The sequence below is a fragment of the Rhyacophila brunnea genome, unplaced genomic scaffold (assembly GCF_057557595.1).
Source record: "Rhyacophila brunnea isolate RB1 unplaced genomic scaffold, BYU_Rbru_1.0 scaffold_18, whole genome shotgun sequence".
Taxonomy (NCBI): Eukaryota; Metazoa; Arthropoda; class Insecta; order Trichoptera; family Rhyacophilidae; genus Rhyacophila; species Rhyacophila brunnea.
In genome coordinates, this window is record NW_028232837.1 from 20,694,728 (window position 1) to 20,718,712 (window position 23,985).

Genomic DNA, 23,985 nt, shown 5'->3' on the forward strand with positions numbered 1-23,985 from the left:
AATTCCGGATCTGGGGGGTGAGAGGGGGTGGCGATTTACACGAGAATACAAGGCACTGACCTTTGATGTAGGAAGGGCTGGCGCGCACTGGCACTGGTTCGGTGTTCACGCACTCACGCACTGGTAAACGGACGATACACTTTTGTATGGATGATATATTGTGAGGTTGATGAATGATGAGAATGAGTTCAGGATAGATGATATACACGCGACGTTCGCTGAAACCGTATCAGATTTAGCGTAAGAAAGTCGAACAGATGTGTTTTATATGAGTCACGCTATAGTTAGCGACGGTAAAGGTATAACAAATTTATGCGCTCGAACTAACTATTCTTCGCAATTACCGTCGATTCATGACCCGTAACTGTCGGTCGCCCTGGTCTAGCGACAATAATTAAGAATGGTAGGTGTGCTATATTTTTGCGAGTTGGATGGGATTGAGATTATAATCGGCCCAATCACACAGTTATGAATATTAATATTTCTAGACGACGACTTTACTAAATTCCAGTTTTTTAGCTACTTTTTTGAATTTCGGATGGTAAAATAGTATTGTTTTAGTCGAACAAATTTCGGGGGCGTTCTGTTATGCTTCGGGTGTCCGATATGTCCCGTGTTCCCCTAATTATTATTACTGTACTAGGAATGCTCAAAACAGTCGTAATCAGTCTGTATTACATACAGAATCCTATATGGGAATGTTAATATCGTCGTGAAGAGCAATCCTTTCGCAGATCTGGCACTTCCCCCGATCACACGCCGGCAGGAGCCGAAACGGGAAAAGCCGGGAAGCTCAGCTTATGTGTAATTTTGTTTAACTTCAGCCCGCATTAAGTCGGGTTTACAACGTGTAAGGTTGCGTATTATTTCCGCCGAATGTTTCACAATGATAATAATTGTGTGTCGTGTGTTGATTTCTATGAAGTTCTGAATGGCACGATAAGTGTAACATTCAAAGATACCCTTCGCTATAAAATAAACCCTAAGGGGCTTTATTTAAAAAAAAATATATGTAATATGGTTAACCATTTTTACATATAAACTACCAATAATTTAATTAAATAACATCTTTTGTATAGGGTCTGGCGATATTTTTAAATTGACTGTAATTTTGAATGTTGGGTTTGGTAGCGTAAGGAGTATGAAGGGACTCCGGGCACTAACCTTTTTTGTTAGGTGGATAGAAAAAATTTTCCTGGATTCCTGGAGCACCACAGGACACTCACTCGCAATATCGTTATGTATTAATAATCAGTTCGTTGTGAGCTTTCTTATCAAAAAGATATGGCCGTATACTATACGGTTATCTTAATAGCACCGATATGAAAGAATTGCGCGTTGTTCGTGGAGCATTGCAGATAATAATGTTCCAATTTTAATATTATATATTATCAACCTTACCTAACAAATTCTTCTTTTTTTTTTTCTTTAGACCATGTCCGATCCTAATAGGATCATATGGGCCTCCACAGAGTGGAGGTTTGTATTGACAGATTTTTGTTTTTACGAGAAATGGATGTCAGCCACTTGCTCAACCTATTAGGTCCATACTCTGACTCATACACAAATTGAAAAACAATATGTGTACTAGCCAGACCCAGGATTCGAACCTGGGACCCTCGACTCTATAGGCCGGCATTTAAGCCACTCGGCCATCGTGTTTACCTAACAATTTACACACAACTTAACAATGTGTATTGTTTTATTTAGACATGAATTTTGTCTCAGTAGATACTATACGGCCCAAAGAGGTTGGGCGGTCTTTAAATACGACAATATATTTCTGATACAACATTTTTCACGGTGAAGTGTGATTTAACATACCTGGAATCCCAATCCGAGACCTACGACTTCAAAAGTTTTTGCCACTCGTCCATCGCGAGCGCCGCTAGCATAACAATATGGATTATGTAAATATGTTTGCGGTAGACAATTAAGAAAATCCTCATTTCGTATATTGCCGTTAGGGGCGCAATTGGGGGTTTAATTACTGCCCTTATGAATTTGAAATTCGGAAAAGTTTCACTCACATGCAATATAAATGTGGCCCCAGAGATTAATTGCCTTTCTTATATTAATTTATCAATATTATATACGTAGATATTCGCTGATGAACTACAAAATTAACGTTTGCAAATTAATCATGTCTTTATACGGTATAACGAATGGGTACGGTCGTACAGATGACGTATCCATCCATTATTTTTAATGACAGTAACATTCATAATGATAAATTGCTAGTTATGGATACGTTATGTACCTAACAGTTAACAAAATGCCATTTTAAAACAGTATAAAAATTCGAGTTTTAATTGGTGGTACTTTTAGCAGAGGACTCTAATTTGAAGGTGATGGTGGTAGTGGATTGGGTATATAGGAGAGGGAGGGGGTTTACACAGGATGCCAGACACTGACCTTTATGTTGAGAGGGCTGGCGCGCGCTGGGGCCGGTTCGGTGTTCACGCACTTACTCACTGGTAAATGGACGGTACACTGTTGATGGATGATATGTGAGGTTGATAAATGATGAGGATAAGTTCAGGATGGATGATATTGACGCGACGTTCACTCAAACCGTAACAGATTTAGTGAAACGAAGGTCGAACATAATAATTATGCGTTTTGAGTCACTCGGTAGTTAACGACGGCTAAGCTATCAGAATAATAAAAACTGGCGACAATAATAAATAAGGATTCGAGAGTAGGTGGGAAGAATGGATGAAGGCTAGTATATTTGGCCCAACGACTAATTGATTTTTTTTTTACACTACAATGATATTTCAAATTGAAAATATCATCGAAAAAACAGAGGGTTGGAGCGGAGTCCGGAGCAGGAGCACGTAGCAGTGGAGCAATGCAGTTTTACCTGTAGCACCGAAAATTTGTAGTGCTCCACTGCCCCAAATGTTTTTTTTTTATTAAAACATTTTCGTCCTAAAATCCATTGAAAATATTGAAATAACCTTACTTTTTTTGACAAAAGAAGCAGATAATGAAAGACGTTTCTTATGATTAATGAAAATGACGAATAATAAACATTATATCAAAATTTTTTTTTAAGATTTGTGCATATTACAATACAAATTAGATTTTTTTAACCGGAGCAGAGCAGACCCCGGAGTATTAGGTCCCGAAGCAAAGTGGAGCGGAGCAACTCAACAAACGAAAAAACACAAAGAATTTTGTAATAAGTATTAGCGGTATTTATACAGATAACAGTGATCATTGATCAATATTAGAACAATAAACAGAAACATCATCAAAAAAATACTTCCATACACTGATATAAGCTATATAGACCCTTTTAAAGAATTTACAAAACAACGTCCACCTAAACTCATTCTCACATAAGTACATTATATCAATATTTGAAGCCATTAACTATAACACAGTTTAGTAACATCTATCAATATAAAATATAACTAACGATTTCGGACGGTAATTAAGTAGGTATTCGTGATTCGAACTTATCATATACATTAGATATAACGACTAGTCGATATAAAACATTTCAATCAAGCAGTTCACATATTAATCTCTCAATTAAATAGTCATTAGAAATACTGTGTTTGTCCGAAAATGACGTAACACTATTAAATACATAGATAACTAAATTTAACTATTATCTAAATATTATTATAAGTACATCCTCAAATTGTAATACAGCGTACAAGTGCATACAATAAAACAACTGTTAAAACAGTTCTGTGTTTATTAATCTGATATGTATGTATCCATATACGATTAATAAACTTTGTAGTTGGACATCATACCGAATAAATAACTATAAATGCTGATCCTGACGAAAAATGATGAACGACTTGAACAGTTACTAACTGCTTTACCAATGGCAAGTTAGTATTGCACCTTGGGAAAATAAACAACTGATGCTCCCGATTTCTAAGATCAGGGAAACAACGGCAACCAATTAATATTGGCAGAGTTCTCGTTTACACCGCATAAACGTCGGAATATATGTTGTTAATAATACAGAAGGATGAGTAATGATGTATTGTTTCGTAACATAATTGGTTTGGATCAGTTTCGGAATCCGATAAATATATATTATTTAATTTAACCCATGTGAATAAAAATGACGCCAGCGATGGCCGAGCGGCTTAAGACGATACATCAGTGAAACGGCAAATAATTTTCAACTATAGGCGCGACGAAATTTTGTACTCGCTGGCATTCGGATAGAGAACGTCGAGCTGGGAGTACGTCAATTTTTTTCGTGATGGCGATGGGGGTATTAATTCTTAAATCGTGTAAATATGACTAAAATCGTTACTCATTTACTTGAAAAAAAAAAACATGTCAATGAATGTATTATTATTGTTACTGATGGAACAATAAACAGAACATTAAATGGACGCATATTGGATTTATATAACAAATTATATTTCGTTCGGATTGCATCATTTGCACCCGCAATCCGCGCATCGCCTAGCCACGATCTTTTTAGACCATGCCTCAACTGAGGTATAGCCTTAAACGTCGGCCTATAATGTCATGGGTCCCAGGTTCGAATCCTGGGGTCTGGCAAATACACATTATTTTTAAATTTGTGTTTGGAGAGAGTGGCTATTGTTCGGCCAAATGAATCCGTGTTTCTCGCGTATAACACACAGTAGAACCTCATTTTTTTATTATTAACTTAACTATTAAACGTTATACTAACCTTGTTTCTTAGTATGGCTACCAAATTTTAACATAACATAGTAAAACTTATTTTCTACAAAATTAACTAAAAATAATTAGTGTTAACTTTATATTTAATACAAAATAATAAATTTTAGCAACACCTATTCGCAATTTTTAAATGAATCTAATCATTCAAATCAATATTAATTTTATTACCGGTGACGTTTCCAAAAAATATTTAATTCAGCCGTAGAAATTCTATCTTACCCTAACGCATCTTGCGGAGATATAAACGTGCCGAATGCTTTCTCATTCGTTCGTTTTTGTTCAGGCCTTGGTTTGTAGTCAGAGTATGGACCTTATAGGCTAACATCCATTTCCCGTAAAAGCCTGTGGAGGCCCGAAGAAAAGAAAGGTTGTTCATCACTGGTATAGACGAACATAATATTTTTTTTAGATTAAAAAACATATTCGTTTTTTTCATAACATTACATAAAAAATATTCAAAAAAAAAATACAATCTTTTTACAATTACACATTTTTTCAAGTGATGAGGTTTTTAATTAACATGCTAATAAGGGTTGCGACGCAGAAATATGATAATGTTAAACAAATTTGCAATGTACGTATTTAAATAAAATGTGAGATTTGTATATTAACATTTTTTAATTCTTTTGTGTTCGTCTTCTTGGATTTCATGTTAATTTACATATCAATGTAATATTATTTTCTCATTCGTCATATTATTATGCTGTTACAAGTTGACAATAGAACGGTTAACGTATGAAATATATAGTAATAATGTGAAACTAACGTATTATTAATGCAATGCGACGCTTTTGCACTGTCAACAAACGACTCATTTGAATATCTGTTAAATATGATAAGGAAATTCAAACCTCCGTGGTAGGTGTAATATTCTATATTCCTAGTAGGTAATTGGTGTTTATTTCAGAAACGTTTTACAATATGTTGTGTATAATAATAATATAATTAGGTTCGATTTAGTCTTGTCGCCAGATGGAGGGATCTGGGGTACAAGGTTTTTTTTTACTTTGTGCAAACGACGCCATCTTGGTAAAATGGTGACCAAAAACTGTTTTGGGGGTAATATTTCCGTAACCGTTATCTTTACAGGAATTTTATTCAGATATGAAATAAAGATCGTTAAATTCTACACAAAAATATGTTTCACATATTTTTTGGTATCTTAAGTTAAACGGTTTTACCACAATTTGAGAAATTTATGTTAGCATTTAGCTGTCAATTCTTTGACATGTTTTGTTAAAACAAAGCGAACAACCTTGTTTAATTCTTCGTATACTGTTGCAATACACTGCTGGATGAACACATCCTCAAGATCAATCTACTATTCTCAGTTCCTTGGTATTCACTGCCACATAATTCTGACGAACCTTAATATTTTGTCAACCCAATGTACCTTTAAGCAGCCTTTCGGTCATTTTATGCCACCAGGAACTACGTTAAAGTTCCCACCACCACCCGTCATATATGCACAGCGGTGGATATGCACGGCCGCTTTCCATGACGCTTTAAACGTGTCTGAAAGAAGTGATTTTAAGTGCTCATTCCGTCCCGAGATTGAGCCGCACGGGACTGATACTGCAACCATGCACCGTAGTGCTTAAAGAAGAAAGGAACTACTGAATCATCGCATTCATTAGACCTCTCTATTGCTATATCCTGGGCTATTGAAGTTAATATTGCCCTACCAAACCACATACGCTCCTCACCACATACGGTTTTAATCGGGCGTATCACGGTGATTTAGCCTCAGGATCAATTATCCAAGACTGAGGCTGCCATGCAAAGTATTTTGACTAGATTTACATGACTAAACGTAAACCCAAGAGATGCAGGTTCGACTCCTGCCGGGTGTCTTACTTTTTTCAAAAAGATTTTTTCTAATGGTTATAATATATTTTCTCAGAAGTGTTTTTGAAAATTATATATGTTCAATAATTAGAATGGTACATTCTTAAATCTTGTGAATTATTCGTTGAATAAAAGAAATAATTAATTACATGACTAAGTTAAAAGTGCCTATGGGTCTAACGGTAAGCATCAATGACGAAGGGTGACTTTTGGAGAGAAGTAGGCTGTGCAGATCTGAGAAAAAGAGTACACTTTTCAGGTATAAATGCAAATGTACTTCTATTTTTTTTTATCTGCCTTTACCTTCCCCTGCACTCTGAGATGGAGTAAATTATACTTATCATCGCGAAAATATGACCGAAGTATTCAGTTTTTTTTGCGCTTCATAGTAGTTATAATTTTTCTTGTCTTGACTCATCTTAAAATCTCCTCATTGGTAATGTGATCAGGCCAGAATAATATCTTATTAATTGAGTTAGCATTTACTTGGTAGAATTCCATTTTACAAGAAATGAAAATATAATTAATATTAAATTCTACAGGTTTTTAAAAAGGTTTGTCGATAGCTATTTCGGTTGTAACACCATTATCAAGACTATTCAGATAGGCCGTTTGTCTTTGCTTAAATACCATACGTATAGATAAAGACAGAATACATGTTCTTATTCGTTCAAACGATATTATGACTTTGTATACTTATTATTAATTGTAATATTATTAATACTTTGAAAACCCTAAATGGGTTTTAATGGATATCAAAATTTACAAAATTTATCAAAAGTACAGTGTTCGAGTGCTTTGGTTATTGATTGACATTATTAATCAATTAAAATATTATTAGTATAATTGTCTTAATCGTGTGCTTAAATTATATTTAATAGTGGCGATGAATGCATTATCAAATTTTTATTAATTATGTGATTACTTTTGGATAATTCGCGATTAATTTCCAACTGTTCGAGTAAATTTAATTTTAGACCTTTGTTACATATATGCAAACATTCTGGCGTTATATTATTATTGATGCTATGCGAATTAGATATCAAATATTTAGTAAACTGAGAATCTGTTTTACCATTCCTGATCCTATCTGAATAGTCTTGATAATGGCGTTACAACCGAAATAGCTATCGACATACCTTTTTAAAAACCTGTAGAATTTAATATTGATTATATTTTCATTTCTTGCAGAATAATATCATTCATGGTCTGCCAATACAGCGAAGTTTCGAAAGCCTCCAGTCTTCCTATTGTTCGTTCTTTTAACATCCAGGCGAGTGCCCAGAGCTATGTCTTGATTAGTGAAGAAAATAAATGGTATATTTAAAAAAAATGATTCTGCCGTGCGTAAAAATTAATTAATAAATAAAATATTTCTAATACATTGTCGTAATTTAATTATATTTTACAAATCGTTGTGAACATTAAATAATCGTTTTGTACATAGTCTTGCCATTGTTGGGTACATGTTGTATTCTCTACGTGGCGCTTGCAAATTTCCGTCTTGGATGTAAAGAGATGTTCTGTAAAACGCTTCGAATTTTCCTCGCGGAATTCCATGTCGAGTATTGTGTCGTAGTATAACTGCATCAGTGATGGTGAAACTCGAAAATATTAATTCGTTTCGGTTAACTAATATATGTCGTTTTAAAAAAAATGTATTTTGATCAAGACAGTGGCCGTTTCAGATACGGGGACGCCCGAGGCACTGCCATATTTGAAGGCCCCATTCTGAGAATGTACGTGATAAACCACCGTTAAGTGTTGAAAATACACTTACAGTTGTGTTGCCATTTTTTAAAACACTGATTTTTATACTCACTTTTTAAAATATGCGCATTTTCTAAAAATCAACGTGATAAAGGTTGCAGTGTTTCATCTGTCCAGTGGGGACACGAAACTGGATCATTATTATTAAGTGTTCAGTGCAGTCGAAGGTTGAATTAACAGTTTTAAGCATATTCGAAAGGTCAGGTATGAATAGATTAGTTATCTATAATAAATTACCCGCTGTAGATAATAGATTCAGCTAGAATAACATACTAATAAAACGTAGAAATTTACGTTGGCATCTTTCGATAGTTAGGATGTAAATATGTCAATTATATTTTATTGTCTCTTCCCGGCTCTTTTAATCTGACAAGTTCAATGAAAATATTAAAATTAATAGCAAAAAAATCAATTTATTTGACACATTTAATATAAATATGGAAAGATGATGAGTAAAGTATAATCATTCACTCTGTAAATTACTTTGAAATAATTGCAGTTTTGTTGAAAATAATTATTGTGATTAAAAACGTCAATACAGTATTACAGTATACAGGTATACAAAGGGAGATTGTAGAGAGTTAAACAAATTATTCGATACCTTTATTTCAACGTATAATATATAACTATTTTCCTTTTGATAATTTTCCAACCGTAGCTGTTTTGGATGAAAATATGCATTTTATTTCAAATATTCGAGTACAGGCGGACCTCGACTTACGAACGTTCGACTTTCGCACAATTCACTATTTCGCACATTTCAAAAAAAATCGTTTTTTTAAAACGTCGCGCTGGCCGTGGGGTTAAGATATCCCCTTCTCGCTCGCTCACAAGCAAGTGCATTTCTTGCGTACTTGCATCCTGCTCGCACCCGTCACTTTGCTTGTGAGCTAGCTAGGATAGGTGTCTTGCGCAGGAGCGCGTGCGGGCGTGTCATGTTGTGCGTTTTGCTAATTTTCTTCATTTGAAATACTTCACCCTAAAAATTTATAAACATGAGTGAGAAACGGAAAAACTGCAGTGTTGATACGAACAAAAAGAAATCAAGGACTTATAAACTTCACATGACGTTCTGATTGCGGTGAATCTTTTGCTTCAATCGGACGTTCGTATGATACAAACAGGTCTACTACGATATGTTCAATTTTGAAAAATAAAAATAAAATTAAGGAATACGTTCAAAATTGTGGAAATATATTATCTTTAAAGGTTGTTTCTAAAGGACACGGCATAGTTATGGATGAAATGGAAAAATATTTGTCATCATGGATCGAAGACCAACATCAAAAAGATGTCCCTCTGAATATTTCAATTATTCAAGCGAAGGCTCTTAGTTTGTACAAAGATTGGAAGGCTAGAAAAAGAAGATTCTAACACGATTTTTCAAGCAAGTAACAGTTGGTTTATATTAAAATCACTGGAAAATCGGCTGATGCGGATAAAGATGCTGCAAAAGAATTTATTTCCTCATTATCCAAAATTATTGAAAATGGAGAATATTCCTCTAGCTAAATATTTAATGTAGATGACACAGGTTTATTTTGGAAAAAATGCCTAGTCGTACATTCTTATCTAAGGAAGAATCAGTTGCCCCAGGGCATAAACCTTCTAAAAACCGATTGACATTGCTTCTTGGTGGAAACTTGGCTGGTGATTTAAAATTGATGCCAATGTTAATTTATCAACCAGAAAATCCCAGAGCATTGAAAGGAAAGGATAAAGAATTGCTTACAGTAATCAAATAAAAAAACCTGGGCTTACTGCGTTAATATTAAAAGATTAGTTCACTTTACATTTCGTGCCAGCAGTTAAGCAATATTGTAAAGTTAATGATTTACCATTTAAAATATTTTATTTAAAATAAGAAAAAGAAGCGTGGCAAAGAGCTAACTCTTGATAACTTTTTAAGGGAAACACCCGCAAACCCCACTTAAACATGTCTCTTAAACATCTTATATTTACTTGATAAATAAATATTTCAAAATACACACATTTTTTTTTTTTACTTCCCTCTACTTTCGAACATTCAACATTCGCACACCTTTTCATGAACCAATTATGTGCGAAAGTCGAGGTCCTCCTGTACTATGGCCCTCGTAGTCGAGTGTGTAAGGCACTGACTTCTCATTTAGGAGCTCCACTTGCGTCTTGCCAAACCCGCGATATATATTATAATGTGACAGAGCACAGGCAATTTTCGCGCCTACATCGATATAGTTTTTGGCAGCCCCATTTCAACGTCGCCAATACAAACTAATCGGAAATCAGTATATCGCAGTGCCTTTGACGCGAAACTGCTACGCGTTTAGGCGTAAAACTAACTTAACGCAGCGAGTGGGGCGTTCGCGCAAAATTTCACAAGTGGCGCGTAAATCATCGAAAATACAACGTAATCAAATACGCCAGCGCACACTGGATTTGACGACGCATTGTGCCCGCCTGCCCCATGAGTCACCGTCATGTGGCTTCTCAGCGGCACGAATTAAGGCCGTGCATTAGTTGAGGCACGGTCTAAAATGATCGTTGCTAGGTGATGCGCGGATTGCGGGTCGCGGGTGCAAATGACGCCTGTCAAACGAAATATTATTTGTCATATAAATCCAACATACGTCCATTTTATGTTCTGTTTATTGTTCTATTAGTAACAATAATAATATATTCAATGACATGTTTTCTTTTTAAAGTAAATGGGGAACGTTTTTAGTCATCTTTACACGATTTTAGAATTAATTGGCCCGTCGCCATCACGCAGCAAAGTGACGTGTGTATGGCTCGACGTTCTCTCAATGAATGCGAAGCGAGTACAAAATTTCGTCGCGCCTACAGTTGAAAATTATTTGGCGTTTCACTGATGCGTCACCTTAACGAAAATACAACGTAGTCCATTCATTGAACACGGCAAGCAAAATCACGCTCCTGGAAACGTCGTCGATAGACGGGCGAGAAGCCATTATTTAATAACAGTGAACTTATTGTTTAGTTATTGCGTGTCCGGTATTTCGCTGGTAGAATGATGTCATCGTGAATATTAATTACAACCCCCGAGAAATAATATAATATTTTTACTGCTTTGTTATGAGAGACGCTGATAAAAATAATTATTTTGTGCTTCTTGGGCCCCATATTACATAGGTGAAGGGTAATGCGCGGGTGGGAGGGGGCCTACTCAGTAGTGAGCGCACCGAGCGCCGCTTTGGTGGGCTTTATGCCTTATACCGCTCATATAGAATGTAATGCTAAATCCTATTCGTACACTGCCAACGAAGCAAAATTAAATAACATCTTATATTTAAAAAAAACTGAATACGACCAAATAAACTCAAAACCCAACATATTTTTTAGAACTTATCATTCATAATACGATTTACAAAAACTGCTTCTGCCTTGCTTTCTGATAAGTAGGGTTCGGGAAGACGCCTCCGGATTAGATTTCTGGCAAGGTCATAACACAATTGATTTATGTCGTTTTCTCAAAGCATGGATGTTTATGTAATAGTTTTATTTCTACTAGTTACTACACTGTCATTGGGATTCATGACCTGTTGTAATGTAGTTTAGTTCTATATAATTTATAATCGTATATTTTAATAAGTCGATATATGATATTAAAATTACATACGAACTCGGTTGGAAATAAACAAATCTTCATTCATCTCAAATATCTTGCAAATGTTGTTAAACATTTGTTGAAATTATTAAAAATAATATATTACAAATACTCGACTAGTTGACTGTCACTGTAGCATAATATTGCAATATACTTATCCACATTATTATATCTACGTTTATACCGAAAACAGTTCAGTTATATTACATACTTGAGTCTTTAAATGTTTAAGTTATTTTGTATAATAAATGCGTACACATTTTAGCCTACATAATTCTCTTTATAGCAAGTAAAACTTTAATTATTATTATTAATCAAACGGGGTCCAGGGAAAAGACGTTTTGGTTAAAAACTTTTTGAAAGCGTTTTAATGCCTAATCTGTCTTTACATCCATGGAAGCTTATTTCAGTCGCCATAACAAATTTATCATTTTGAGTACGTTACTGGTAAAAGAAAATAACATGTTCATTATTTTCCAAGTGTACGTCGAACGGTCGGCTTAACTTTAAAGCATCATTTAGAAAAGCTTCGTGACTTACTTTCTTATACTCCCTGTATCGAACATCGGTTTTATAATAGTGGGCGTTTAATTTTAATTTATCTTAGTTTTGTAATATTATATTTGAATTGTTTTAAGCAACCCAAGTTTCGCTTTTCGATAATTTCAGACACTAATGCACATTAACATACAGTAGCATTCCACTCAATTGGTCAAAACAATATAAGAGTGTCGGCGCTGGATCGTCCAGGATGCAGGAAGTTTTTGAAGGAGGCCAAGATCCACCAAGGGTTGTAGTGCCATAAATGATGAAACATTCAACTGACACAGATTACCATTACTTAATGCTTATTTTAACAATTACAATAAAACACAATAATTATTAATACAATGCATTTCCACCATAAATATACAGTTAACACCATAAAAAATTCCTGCTTATATACTAAAAAAACATGCGTTACACTTGTTCACCGCGACCTCGTTATATTCACGGAACATATTAATAAATATAATTCCGATAGGCTATATACCTCATAACAGTCATAACACTACATTTTGAAGCAGGGGTTTAAATGTGTGAGTGTCCTATGAAAATGAAATACACATTATAGACGTGTAAATAGTGTGTGTTGCAACTTTCAAATATACACCAATATTGAATGAGGGTCAGTGCATAAACCGAGAGCAGTTGTCAGAACGAAGGACAATCTTAGAATGCCGTAATCTTGAATTATATTCTTAAGTTTATTCCATATTATTTCACACTCGAGATCGGTTGCTAGTTCCCATTAATGATGACATGTGTTCCATGATTATATCAATTGATATAATTGATTTTTTCATTTCGTACTTGTTTTGATGTGCCACGTGCTAGGAATCATCATAATGAGCGGAATCACGTGTAGGATCAGATTATTTGACAGGTTAATTCGACACATTAAGTCTAGACAGGTTTTGTTTGGAATTTTGTCAGTCTATCGCGAAGCGATTTTACATTTATATATTGTGTATGGCGTTTATTTTGTTATTAATTGTTTATTGTAGTTTTAAGTTTTCATATTTTAAATTGTTTTGTTTTTCAAATTCCCAATTACATACCCTATTATAGGTCGACCACCATCAGAATAATCTTCTTTTTAGCGTATACAACATAGAAGGCGTCAACTCTCCACAGTGACGTCCTAAGACAAAATGCCGCTGTTAGGCAGCGCCAAAATGCCGCCCCATTTTTTATACCGTATTTTTTATCATCCTTTCATGACACCAATGCCTAAGACATGTGTTGTATGGATACATTACTAACGATACCTATATTCTAATTTATATGCCATTTCTGCTTCAATAGACAAATATTGTGAGTCCACGGTTTTAGATAGGTGGGTGAATTTTAAAATACAGGTAACAACTTCCAAAACTCGCGAGTGACTGGAAAAATGTTTGGAAAAATTTTAAATTACGTAAGTATGTACCTACCTATAATTAAAATGTAATTCGCAAATCTGCGTATGTCATTGCTGATCAAGTGATCACCAAGGACGCGACGTCCAAGGTCAACGGAAGTAAACTCGACATCTCAAACTCGACAAAAAAAATACAGTCCTGTTAAGCCTGTTATAGTAATTAATACACCTTGTATCCAACCAGTGAGCTGATTTTTTTAATTGAAAGATATTTCCGTTATTACTAAGTTTAGGTAGCTATTTCTATAAATAACTAATGATTCTCCTCAGTTTGCCGCCCCCAAGCGACGCTCAATCTGCCTACCCCACGGGACGTCACTGACTCTCCATGATAGTTCCTTGTTCAACGTCAACACGTTATCAAAGGTATTAATAAAATACTCGCATAGTTAGTTAATTATGATTCTGGGTAAGTACTTGTTATGTTAGGTAAGTACGGGATATAAATAATATCTGACGTGAAATATTTAAAGTTAATGAACTGGTACTACGCAGTACCCCGCTGCGAGCTTTAAGCTCTTACGAAATCTAAAATGTCTACACTTACACATTATTTGCGCTCTGAATTTTAAAGCTAACGGCATGTTCGTGAATATTATATTTATATTAGGTATTCTATTCCTTTGCAAATTTAATACTGCTACTATTTCAAATGTTTCTCTGCATCTAGATTTATTTCACAATATTATTTTACTTCACACAGAATAAGAATTTACATGAGTTTATGTCAAATTGTATTTATTATAACGTTTTCGTCCATCAATTTTCAATACTCATTGTATAAAATTGAATAAGTCAAGTGTTACACATAAATATTATCACATTGCTACGATCTCATTCTATTGGCATTCCAGTCAGTCAGTTTCGTCACAAAGCAACTCGTTATGCTTCCAAAAATAAGCTACTGTTTACATAATTATGACTAAATAAGCCCATTTAAGCTAATTAAATCAAGTATGTCTTAGCGAAAAGTCTGTTGTCCAACAACTCGTGGATGTACATGACAAATGCACAAATAATTGTGTATTAAATTTGTAGACCTAGTTCCACAAGTACTACGACTGTTGTATTTGCGAAATATTCATGTTCAAGTTATGAAATCATTTGCTATTCTTTGACCATTTATCAATTTTTTCAAGATTTTTATTTTTACGAAAAATGGGTGTTATTTGTTATTTACAACTTATTGTGTCCATACTCTGGGTCCAACCATAAATTGAAAAACAACATATTGTGAATTTTGCCAGACCCTGAATTCGAACCTGAAACCCACGAGATCAAAAGCCGACACGTTACCGCTAGACTATCTTGGATAGAAACTAACAATATATGCTAAATATTACCGCTTATTATTATTATTATTGTAGAGATACTTAATATTTCTCAAAAATAAAATAAATTACCATGAAATAAATAGAAAAAAACCAATTTCGCAGGCATTAAAAATGACAAAACACTTAGAGGGGAGGTATATATTTACTGCTTTCAAAGAAAGTTGTGAAGGCACAACTTTGACGGCATTATTTTTATCTGTGAGTAAGCAGCGTAGACCCCCTACGCTTCTACGCCGCTCACGTAGCCCGTAGGAGCGTAGAGGGTTAATCGTCTGCCCGACAGGTTCTCGCTCGCGCTGCTATGAATTCGCAATCTATCATCGTCGTGATTAGGGTTGGGTCATACCGGTTTTTCTTTTCCATTATACCGGGTTTTAGAATGTTTCAATGGCCATCGAAATACTGAATAGTTTTTTTTTATTTCATCGGTGTATATGAAATAGTACTGCGAATGATTTATGACAATGTTCAAGAGAGACAAAAACCTTGTTACTATGCGGATTTACTTTCACGTAATTCGATTGTGATTATTCTACACTATAGTAAATATACAAAACTGTACTGTGTTAAGCTTCTAGCGACAGAATTTAAAAACTACAATTATTACTTAAATAAACTTTACTGATCAATTTCATTTTTATCAATACCTATATATACCATTAAAAAGATTTTCTTATGTGTAAAAGTACATAACATAATATTACAACGAAGCTTTTTCTATTCGGCATTATCGACTGCGCGACCTCTTGAAGTATATCGTAGACTTATTTATTTTCTATTACCATGTTTGAACACAATATGTGTACTTATGTGTCCGCAGTGAAGTAGTGGATTGATGTCTGTCTCCCTTTTCAATGTATGTTTGGTTGCAGAGAAAACATATTATAGGTTTGCCAATTGGCTAATAATTTGTTCACCTAGAATCTAGATAGTCTCTTAAGAGCCAAGGTGCTGTGTGAAGTGTGTATCTTTGTGCGCTTAGTCTAAATAATCTGTAAACTTTGAAAAACAAATAAATATATCGTTCTACCTTGTATTTTCTCATCTTAGAAATTAAAATTTAATGACTGCATAAAATATATTACTAACGTAAAAGAATATTGCTGTAAATAGACTATATTTGACTATAAGTCGTAAGATAATAGACTAAGTTGTAAGATAATAGACTATATTGAGAATAAAGCCATAGTTGGTATATCAGATGTCCGTAGTTATAGCACTTTTTATAATTATTATTTTATCAATACATGTATTATATCTTCAATATTCATTAAATTTAACGGACTATCAAATAATGTATTCGGGAAAATTTTCAATGGAGTTTGTAATTAGAGAATTGGAGGTTTAAAAAATGGTAAGAGACAAGTTATCATAATGTCATATTTGTTTTTCGTACAAAGTCTACAAATTATCCAGGCTAAGGTCATAAATATACCCCAAATTCTTAATTTTAGACCTTTACACAGCCTTCTGTATTATCAACTATGTACAATAAATTACACTGAGCTAAAAAATAGAATTTCTGACACTGCCGTTGTAACGGTTTGCGGTATGTATTTGCCATGATATGTAGGTATATGTATTTATTTTTTGGACGGTTTCATTAATTTATAAATAATTATTATCTGAACGTCTATTATTTGCCATTCAAAAATGCTAAGATTAAAATTTAAAAAATCAATTTCTATTATAAAAATAAGGTTCTCAAATGTTTTTTTTTCCATCTATTTAAAACTTTTTATAATCTTATTTAAAATGTTTTCAGCTAACTAACAATTAACTGAAAGTTGGTGGCGCTTTTTGCAGTGGACTGTATAACTATGAAGGTGATGTTGATTCCGGATCTAAAGGGGGGATTTAACAGAATGCCAGACACTGATCTTTATGATGATTTATGATGGCTCCGTGGTCTGGTTGCACTATCGCTTGCGCGGTATTGTTTGTCGGGTTACCCGGTGCGCGGCACTTGACGGTACACTGTTGATAGATTATATAATATGGGGTTGATAGATGATGATGATAGGTTGTATGAATGATGGACGCGACGTTCACTCAAGCCGTAACAGAATTGGTGCAACGAAGATCGAACTGATATGTTTTGAGTTTACTTTTGAATCACGCTGTAGGTAAAGTATAACAATTTGCCCACGTCCGCTTGCTGCATATTACTTGAGCTAATTGAATGTTATTTGCCTCACGGTCTATCATGACCCGTGACTGCCGGTCATTTGGTCTTGTGACAATAATACTGGGATTTGAGGGAGGTGGGAAGTAAGGATAACGGCCACCATAATTTGGCGCAACCAATAGTATATAGTGTAACTTTTGATAGTGTTTAGGGGTTTGAAGGGAATTCAATTTTAATGTTGCGATTCTTATGACTTGTTATCCTGAAGACCGATTTTCGATTGTCTTATAAATCTGAAGACCGAAAAACCGGTCATTCATTTCGCACCGGTAATTCGCAATCCATCATCGTACGAATGAAAGTTTCTTCGTGAAATTGTGCGGCCGGTGGGCGATACTGAGTAATCTGAAATTGATTCGTTCCCCCGTAAGCCGATTTCAGGAAATTATCGATTTCTATAGAAAGGGCTATTCTGCCTTAAAAGGTGCATTTACGGATGAGGGCTCTTTGAATACGATTCACACGTCAATAAGGGGGTTTTAATCATGCACTTAGAAACGCGGACATGGTTTTTAGGGCTGTGTGTATTTAAATTACGTTATTACAAGCTGCTCGGTACTGCTACTTGTGGCGTCGTGTGGGAATTCCAATTAATTGATAGTATTTACACAAGCAATTCCCCGTTATTTTTATAAGCACCGTCAACTATATATACGTATAATTAAGGCACGAATGGCAGTAATAATGCATTATTTTGTTTTGATCGGTCATCGAGTAGTCAGTAGAAATAATGTTATTTCAAAATTAGTATATGCGGCGCGACAAAAGCATACCTATACAACCAAAGGATCGTTTTTGTATCATTTCACAATATCTTATGTGCCATCTTATGAACGAAGCGTTTTCCTCATTTAATACGGTAACATGTAAATTGTACGTATTACATTTCACCGTAGCACAGTTTGCCATGAGCTTTCTTATCGGAAAGAGATGACCGTAGATAAACTAAACGGTACAGTCATCTCTATCGCACCGAGATGAAAAAAATAAACGCAGACATTGCAGACAATAATGTTCCAATTTTATTAGATTCAATATGAACAATAATTCAATTTTCATAGCGGATTTTGGCCAAATTCATGAATTCAAGAATGAAAACCTAACCTAACCTAACCTAACAAATAATTCAGTATATCGGTTATTTTCAAAATTATTTTGCCGCTGGCTTCCTGTAAAGTGTAAACCGACAAGAACCGTGTTTTATTTAGACATGAATTTTATCTCAGTAGGTATTATACGACCCAAAGAGGTTGAACGGCCTTTAATATATGACCATGTATTTCCGGTACAACTTTCACGGTGAAGTGTTGTACGGCTAACTGCATACTTACAAGTTTCCGGACACGCTTTGAGACCGCTGACCGGAACAACAAGATTAATATTCTTTGATGACAGTTTGTATTTGGATTCTTCAACCATTTTGTGATTAGTCTTCTGCTCGGTCCTATATTTCCTGGAGTCTTCTCATGTTTAAGTTATATGAGGTGGCACAATTTCTGTACTTTGTGGGGTATGATTAAAATGGTTGAAGCTGCTTTATATTTATATTATATATTAAATATGTTACGCCGAATGTGAGAAATTGACTATTACATGAAATGGGCAAAATTTTGGCTAATTCATGTAATAGTCAAGCCTGTTGCCTTATTCATGAATTAGGTAAATTTTCTGCCGAGTACGTTAAAAGTAAATTTAATACGGATGGTTTTATTAGTTATAATTGGACATAATATAATATTATTATTATTAGGTTAGGTTAGGTTAGGTTTTGTAATTCTAAATTAAATTATTCAACTGAATGTCCATTTTGAGGTTAGCTAACAAGTGTCAACAAACTATCACAAACATACAATCGACCATTTCACGATTGATACCCAAGCACGAATCAAATCGCGAAAATACCTTTCAATAAAATTCTTCCGTTATCGTATTATAGTTCTAGATTTTTTTGCGCATAGTAAATGGATATGAACGTCATTGTAGTTATTGATTGGTATATTTTTATATTATAATCAATGACATTTGACACATTTGGTTAGTTTGATTAGTTGCAAAAAACACCACCGGAGCGCAATCACCTATTTTGACCATAGATAATATACGTTCGTTTTGACCAATGCACGAGCATTTGATTTGACACATTTAGTTTAGTTGCAAAAAATACCACCGTAGCGCTACTATCTAATTTGTCCAATGCATGAACTAGGCAGAAAAATGACTGCCGAATTCACGTACACGCCAGATATTTTGTCTAATTCATGAATAAGGCAACGGGCTTGCATTTTTCATGACTTAGGCAAAATTTTGCCCATTTCATGTAATAGTCAATTTCGCACATTCGGCGTAACATATATAATATTATTATAATACCGTGTTGTTTATTTATTATCTTGTCTTTTTACGATAGTTTAAGCATTAGTTTATGTATCCAACACTTAAGACAATATGTATGATACATCGTTTATGGTTGCCCCAAATCTGGCAATAAACACCCTAAATAGGACTGTCGCTTCGCTTGCTTTTATGAATTTGTGATTTACGAGTATGATGAGATTATTGATGATTGTAAATAAATATCGTTAAGTATTTTCAGATGCAAGAGTATTGTTATATTACGGCATTTATTAGGATGTGATGCTTACCTAAGTAATTATATTGTTTGAGTAAAACGATAATTTGGGATGATTTAAAAATATCGATTTGATAACTTAGAGCAGAGATTCCAAGAGTTATTTGACCTACTGCCGCCTTTTTAGAGAACAATAAACAACGCCCTCCTGGAAGCTACCTTTAAGTGAACAAACTGAAAGACACAGTGATAGAGCTGCGTTCTATGTATCTATATTTATGTCTATGGAACTTGGTAAAGAAAGATGTTATTGAAAATAAGATGTTCTGAAGCTTTAACAACGAAATTATCTATTTAAGATCAATCATAGTAACATTCGCATTAAATACAGAACATTAGGATAACGAAACATAATTGGAATAAAATTAAAAATAATTCTAATGAGAAGGATGAATCTAGTGCGCTGCTGCCAATTTATCACTGTTCAATTTTATTTTTGTCAGCAGCACATATTCCTGCCGACAAGCTCACCTTCCAACACTTGTTTATTTAAGACCTATCAGCTGGCATAAGTTTTATCTTTATATAGAAATCTTTGCGAATTTAACTGTATTTTGACAAATTAAAAATGTATAGTTTTTCAAAATTCACTTTTGCGTTCTTTGCTTCCACCGCCCCCTTATTTATTACCACGTATTTATTAGCTCGTATTCTTGTTTGTCCAGTACTATTTTTTTTTGTTTGTCCAAGATTTGTATTGGACGATTGAAGATTTTTAACTAACTTCCCGACTAGCTAGATATTTGAAACTTTTAGAATATATCAGACCACGACGACAATGCATTCTTTTAATACTTTTAGCCATTTTTAAGCAAAATTGAATTCATTTTCAGTTAATTCTGTTTTGTATGGAAAGTTATTATTGTTGGTTGCTAAAGTAGTCCTGGCAACTAAATTATTAATATATACGTGCGTTACTACGGAAATCAATATGAATAATGTCAAAATGACATTTCAGTATTCTATATTTATTCAGTATTTCTATCAAGTACAATAAAAAGTTTTTATTAATACATAGAATTGTCAAGTTTATATAATTCAACAGAAAAATTAAAAACGTGGTATATAAAAAATTATATTTATCTTGTAATTATATACGTATAAATTCAATAGAGGGCGATATTGTCTAATTTGAGAAACGTCATATAAAGTATTTTTATTATCCTGCTGGCCGATAATTCTGGGGACTCCACTAGTCAACCTAATTGCAATTACAGAGAGTAATTTCAAGTTGAGTTGACACCGATCCGATCAATATATTGACAATTAGTTTGTTGGCACTCAGGAGTCTAACTTGGTGTATTATGATTGGTTTCAGATCTGAAGAGGGAGGCTACCATATGCCACATGCTGAAGCATCCTCACATAGTAGAGCTCTTGGAGACGTACAGCTCTGAGGGAATGCTTTACATGGTGTTTGAATAGTGAGTATATTAATTAAATAATATTGTCATTAAGAATAAGCCTGCTGACCGGTGACATTTTGCAATGGATTTATGAAATATAAAATTTAATACAATTTTACAAATTTAATTGTAATGGTAATAATATTTTCAATTGATTAGTGAACGAATTATATTAAAATTTACCTAGAAATTACTCAAAAGAAATATGCTTATTTGTCTACAATTTCATAATGAATGAAACTTTTCCCGTCTCTTTATTAACCTTTAGGGGTGGATTGGCGGCCTGAGACTGACTTGCCGGGGAAATTTTGTAGTCTATCTACTGGACCAAAATAAAATTGTATATTATATACCACTTAAATTATCGAATCCCAGAATATTTAATGGCTCGGATTGTGATAGAAATTTAATAAATACAACACGACAATGCAACAAGATTTATTCCAGCAACCAGGTGACACAAAAACGAGTCGGGTTACCATTTGGGCGTGGCCGTAATAAAGTACAATTGTTGAGTGTGGAAAAATATTGAATAAACTTAATCACGTGTTAAAGAATTTGTCATGTAAAAGAAACGCGCATTTAATATTGGTAATTTTATGACATGGCCGTCATTAAGTAATATTAGACCAAAACTGGCTTCTTAGTATTGATCTATGGCGACTGACTTTCGCATTTCTATCATATTAATCTGTTCTATCCATGTAACAGTTAAAAATAATAAGTGATGCCATAATTGGAATCTTTACATGTGTTGTTTCCGATTTGCAATACAAACGTTTAGCAATACATTTGGGTGTCCCTCTGGGCCAATCCATTCCTGCTTACCGCCCTAGTTGCATAATTTTCCCTACCAGTATAACTGATTTGATGGATCAAATGGAGGGAACAGCGTTGCGTTCGTATGATAGTAAGCATATTGACGAGCATTTTACGAAAGGCTTTCGTTAATTTATCTACCTCAGAAACCGATGACAGATCTGAACGATTTTTTTTCTATTTTTTCAATATAGTTAGTTCTCTGACAGCTCAATGCACTCTGTTCAGTTCTCCTGCAATAACGTTGACCCAACTAAAAAAAACCTTTCTGCTGTTCTGCAAACCTGGCCGTCCAATTCTCTATGATTTCTTCACCGCTTGAAAAGCGCTGCCTTCAAAGATTTTAGAGTGGAAGTCGCAGCACGTTTGATGTGAGGTTTCCACGCCTTTTATCATCGGTAGAAATTGTCATTTATTGATGTACATCCAATGACATTAATATGGACGAAGCATCTGGAAAAGAAAATGACACTCACTTTTTTGTAGATCTGCCGAATGGCATAATCTGTTCTAACGCTACAATAAAGGTGATATTGCTATAAATTCCTGATGCTTTTTGTCGGTCTGCCGAAAGGTTCGGTTCGAACGGGTTGGCTCAAATGAACATTTACACTAGAAACACTGTTCTAACGCCATTACAATAAAAGTCATATTGCTATAAATTCCCGATGCGTGATATCGCATAATGAAAATTTCGTGACGTCTACCTGTACATGTGCGAATGTCGCTATGCGCGAATTTACTTGCTAGCTTACTGTATAGAGTGCGTTGTCCATTAATAATGTCATTGTGTAGGTACATCTCTCTTCTTATGATTGAGTTGAAAAAGAATAAGACATCATCATCAGTGTTCGATTCATTGATGGAAGAAGGCCTCTCCTAGCCCTTTCTACTCTTTTCCGTCCCTAGTTCTGCGTTGCCACATACTTCCACCACACTTTATTAGTTCGTATATCTTGCGGTTTTTATAGCGTCTGTGTGGTCGTTTTCGACGTAATTTGTCCAGCCAGCAGTTATCCACTCACCGAGCGATATCTCCAGCCCACTGTCATTTAATCTGCTTAGCGACCTCTACCACATCGCTTGTCCTTGTCTACCTCCTTATCCTTTAGTTTATTTTATGGTCTATACAGATAATAATACATATATAAATCGAGTCACTTAAAGTCTTCGCGTAAATTACGTATCGTCTCGTTCTTACTGATTAAGTCATTCGAGTCAGTATGAAAAGAAAAAATCTCATAGAACGTATTCAAGGAAAACGCGGACTTGCTTATATCTTCAGAGCGTTCACTATATTATACAGTCTGACTTGCTCCTTTATTAACAGCGTTGATAAAGTACCTACTCAATGACTCGCGATTGTTGTCAGTGTTCACAAAAGACGTTGGTTGGATGGAGACGTAGTTTTTATTCATAACATCTGAATCAGTCATAACGCATGTACAGACCTACAAACTTATCTGGAGAATGGCCAAAAATGGAACTACGAACTACCATAGGATGCCATATTGTAAAACGTCATCCAAATGTCAGATTTTGCCAGTTAGTCGTGATTGGGTAGTTTTTGTCAGTGGCTCCCCCGTCTCATTCTCCAGATAAGTTTGTAAGCCAGCGCTCCATTGGCGAGCCAAAAGTCCGATGACAATAAATCGTCCGATTTGTCTATGCTCTGCTATTGATCAACGAACGAATAAAAAAGTCGAGCTAACAAAAGTAAAAAGTTGCG

At 34.5% G+C, this 23,985-nt stretch overlaps 1 protein-coding gene across 2 annotated transcripts in view; it reads left to right on the plus strand.

Moving 5' to 3' along the window:
• The window catches only part of LOC147073309 (peripheral plasma membrane protein CASK-like), a 686,848-nt gene that overhangs the window by 90,542 nt on the left and 572,321 nt on the right, over positions 1 to 23,985 (plus strand). For both annotated transcript variants that reach the window (XM_085945407.1, XM_085945406.1), the window contains exon 3: positions 21,350 to 21,455. In XM_085945407.1, the coding sequence (XP_085801533.1) occupies positions 21,350 to 21,455 (106 nt within the window). The remainder of the gene's footprint in view (positions 1 to 21,349; positions 21,456 to 23,985) is intronic.